Genomic DNA, 4,555 nt, shown 5'->3' on the forward strand with positions numbered 1-4,555 from the left:
ATAAAAGTAATAGAATAGAATTGTTTATCTCATTGAGCAGCCTCTTGTGCTTACCGTCAATAATATAACGCTGAATGCTTACGATTGACAATTTTATATGATATAGATATTCACATAAATCTACAAGAATAGGTTTGAATACAGTTTCTGAATTTCTTGACCGTGAAAATTTCGTAAAGAACAAGAAAAATGTCCAATACTGTCGAAGATAAATCAAAAGCCAATGAACAATCCGATTCAGAAAAAAATCAAATCGATGACGAAAAAAATGCGGATCAGTCGACCCGATTTGGTTGGTTTAGTTTTAGACCTGATTATTTGCAATTCTTTAATTCACCTCCATGGCTATTAGCTCTGCTATGCTTTTATGCTGTGGTAGTCAACTTAGAGCTGCTAGGCTTTCGTGGTGTTGCTGTACTACAAATTGAAAAACGATTCAACATGACTTCGACATTAGCCGGTTCAATTATGAGTACTGTCGATATTTCCAACGGACTTTGCGGTGTTATGTTGTCATACTATGTTGGACAACGCCATAAAAGTAAATGGATTGGCTATGGGATCATCTGTCTCAGTATTGGCTCGGTTATATTTATTCTACCCCATTTCATAGCTGGACCATATTATTACAGCGAATTGGTGGTCAATGCTACACGAACTACATCGACGATGTGTAACGTTGATCCTTCTAATGCTTCCAGTGCTGCCTGTGCTAGTGCTACTAGTCAGAGTACACCATGGACCTACCCAATGATATTTGTTCTAGGTCTTGTACTTTGCGGCATTGGTTATAGCATTCAGTATAGCGTAGGCTTAGCCTATATTGATGAAAACGTTAGCCCTATAATTTCACCAGTATATGTCTCTATCTTTCATATGGTAGCTGTATTAGGACCAACATTAGGCTTCGTGATAGGTGGAGCTTTTAGCAATATTTATGTTGATTGGCCAGCTACTGCAAATGGTAGGTTAAGTTATGGAATTACATTTACAGTGCAAATAGTCAAAGATAATCACTATCATTTTTCATTAAACTTCGTACTGAATCGATTTTACTACTATGTATGGAAATACCTCAGTTTAATATTTTATTCCAAGTCTTGTACAGTATTATATATCATGAAATAAGTAGTTGAAATACATAAGTTAAATATTAGTACTAAAATAATCTTCGTTCCAGCAATTGTATATAATTAAATCATGTCTAAATAATTTATCATTATAGACCTTCAACCAAATGATCCCCGATGGATTGGTGCTTGGTGGTTAGGATATTTAATTGTGGGTCTTATTGCCTTTGTATCTTCACTATTCATCTTTGCATATCCCTACCACTTACCTACTTATCAAAAAAGTAAAGCGAAAAGGCTTGCTATGACTAAATCAGTTAAAAGAGTTGATAATAAGTACGGCAAACGTTGGGCTGATTTTCCTCGTGCATTCTATGAAGTCATTAGCAATCGAATATTTCTATTAGCAGTCATGGGACTAAGCCTGGACCAAATTCCAACAATCGGTCTTGTCACATTTTTACCAAAATATATTCAATCACAAAGTGGAGCATCTTTACTTCTATCAACAATATTGACCGCAGTAACCGCTGTCATTAGTGCTGCTGTCGGACAAGTAGCGGTACGTTAAATATTCTACCTACTGCATTGTAATCTCACCTACCTGACGTACTTTAAATAAGAAGTTAGATTTGTATTAATCTAGATTCATTTGCATAATGTGATCACCTAAATTTTAATTATTTGGTGTTAAATATATCATACAGAGCGGAATTATCCTTAAGCGCTGGAAGATAGTAGGCTCCAAGATATCTCGCTTCTGTTTCTACGCCTGTGTAGCCAACGTAATATCTTCCTGTATTTTCCTGATCTCCTGCCATAATCCCAACATTGCAGGCGTTTACGTTCCTTATCCATCACCATCCAATAATACAAGTATAATCCGCTCACAGTATGTTGGATTTTGCTTTATTTGGTTTAAGTAACAATAATGAGGATAAACTGAAATTAAAGTCATACTGATTTTATCTTCTTAGAGCTGTATCTTCAATACAACCACTGGCAACATGCAATGCGAAGTGCTATTGTGATAGCAGCTTATTCAGTCCAGTTTGTGGCGCTAACGGAATGACTTATCAGTCTCCTTGTCATGCTGGATGTAGTTCCATGGTTACTATCAGCAACGCTCCTACAGGCGTAAGTTTTTCATATTAGCTACAGCAATAATACATACAGTCCTGCTTAATTCCTCAAAAACTTAAAAACCTGTTAGATTGGTTACGTTTGTACTCTTAATGAACTAATATTTATACGACGATTAATTCAATTTTAATTTTTTTACTTATTATTATTTGTAGAACTATTCCAAATGTAGTTGTATTAATCCTGAAGCTGAAAATATCGCCAGGAGAGGAATTTGCACTGGTGAAAGTTGTGGATTGATGTATCCATTGCTAATAGGAATCATGGTCATGGTAGTTAGTACCTCCATATCATTCTCACCCACAATAGCAGTAATTTTAAGGTGACTAAAGTAATTGCTTCAGAAATTCATAATTATCGCTATCAATTTAATATTGCGGAAATTGTCGAAATTTGCTAGCTAAGTATATGTAATATCGAGAAACAGTTAAATTTAATTAAATTACTTGGATATTATTTTATCTAATTTAAAAACAGCAATAATTTTAATTTCTTAAACTAAAAACTTTAACCAAACCTAGGAGTATTCCGGAAAGTCAGACTACGTTTGCAATGGGAGTTGAAGGCCTCATCTATAGAATACTAGGAGGACTGCTTGGCCCAGTAGTCTATGGATATGTTATGGACGCTTCCTGCATATTATGGAATGAGAGATGCAATGTAAGACAATTTTGTTGGCGCTATGACAACGCCAGGCTAGGGTTGTATATGTTTACAGCAACAATCATCTGCAAAGCCATTAAATTGGTGATTTATGGCTTTCTGTGGTACTTCCATAAGCAGCAAGAAGATCTTGCAGCAGCGGCGGCAGCTGCAGATCAGGGAGAGAAACAGGCTGAAGATGCAAAACATGATGAAAAAGAGATAGAGGTTAAAGTCCACAATGATCGGGCAACTGATAATTCACCTCAAAATATGGAATCACAAATTTAAGTTACCAATAAAGAATATCTGTTCGATTAGCGGATGTTATCTATTGATATTGTCATGTTTAAATTTAAGGTTGAAATTGGATTTAAATGCTGAAAAACAGAAAATATAGCTCTTTTGCCTTGTGTTATGCCAATTCCTCTTGTACTTATATCTAGCTAGCTAGAACTCAAATACTATAAAATATATTTAGACGCTAGTTTGGATAAAATTACGTCATATTAAGTACCATACTAAATTAATTATCCCATATTATTCTGCAATTATAAAATGTATTGTATACTTTTCGTAGAATGATGACCTTGATCAGATTTTAAATAAATATTTCTACCTGTATTGTCATGATGGTATCCCATAGTTATCGATATTACTAATATAAACTGGCTTGTCTAGTATCCTTGATTTCAAGTAATATTTCAAGTTGACTAGTAACCAAAATGGTATATTTAACAGCCAAATTTAGAGCTATTTCTCTCCATGAGTATCCAACATATTTAAATAATAGTAGCTAAACACGAAGCATATTGATGGACTTCAACAAACTATATTGATCAGATGCTGTAAAATGGTTGTTTTCGAGCATATATAAAAAATTGCGGCTTTGATATATTAAAAAGGCCTAAATTGGGGATATCTATGCTGCATATAGTTTCCTATTGGGCTTAAAATATTTTGCCTACTAACGAAATTAATCCTACAACCATTTTGATAAAACAGCTCGACAGGTAAAAGATTACTAGTATAGATACATAAATTGCTTTGAATAAACTTTGATACTGATTGGAATTATCCTTTAGTAAGAACAAAGAGCGACTGTTACAGTTTATTAGTTGCAGTTATATTGATTAATATCTCAGTAGTAGCCGTATACAGGCATATCTTTTAAAGAACACATATTTACTAACATTAATATTGAAAACGATTATAATTCCTTGATATTTATTATTTTTCAATTCAATATTGACGTCATAATATTAATAACAGTTAGATAAACAAATAGGAAGTTTTACATGTTACTTATGTTTATTCTGTATACACAAAAAGAGTTTGAAAGATTGATTAAAAAACCGTTGCTTGGCTTACCTACACTTTGTTTCTAAGGAGATCACTCCTTCTTTTTCTTGCATTTCGAATATCAGTAATAGTCAAGCATAAATATCAAAATATCAATATATTAGTTCGATAAAATTCATGACTGTGCAGAGCTAAAATTAATTTAAAATCCCGGTAGGCTTTGATTAATAAACTCAAATTTGATAGACATCGTTGTCCAAATTTTTAACACAAAACAATCGACAACCTATGTCCAATTTCATTTGATCCAAATGACGCCATTTAATTACCGTATATTATCAAAAGAAAAGAAAGAATGAAATATAATTTAGAAAAATAATAAGATAAGCATCAATTAA

The 4,555-nt window shown here is 33.3% G+C and overlaps 1 protein-coding gene across 1 annotated transcript; it reads left to right on the forward strand.

Moving 5' to 3' along the window:
• Positions 1–291: 291 nt before the first annotated feature.
• On the forward strand, positions 292–2,990 carry TRIADDRAFT_1068 (uncharacterized protein; the record flags this gene model as incomplete). The annotated part of the gene is made up of 6 exons (XM_002107965.1): positions 292–973; positions 1,226–1,632; positions 1,778–1,962; positions 2,048–2,207; positions 2,369–2,535; positions 2,735–2,990. Coding segments are annotated over 6 exons (1,857 nt in total), but the record flags the coding sequence as incomplete, so codon positions are not given.
• Between the last annotated feature and the right edge of the window lie 1,565 nt (positions 2,991–4,555).

Source organism: Trichoplax adhaerens, genomic scaffold (assembly GCF_000150275.1).
Source record: "Trichoplax adhaerens TRIADscaffold_1 genomic scaffold, whole genome shotgun sequence".
Taxonomy (NCBI): Eukaryota; Metazoa; Placozoa; class Uniplacotomia; order Trichoplacea; family Trichoplacidae; genus Trichoplax; species Trichoplax adhaerens.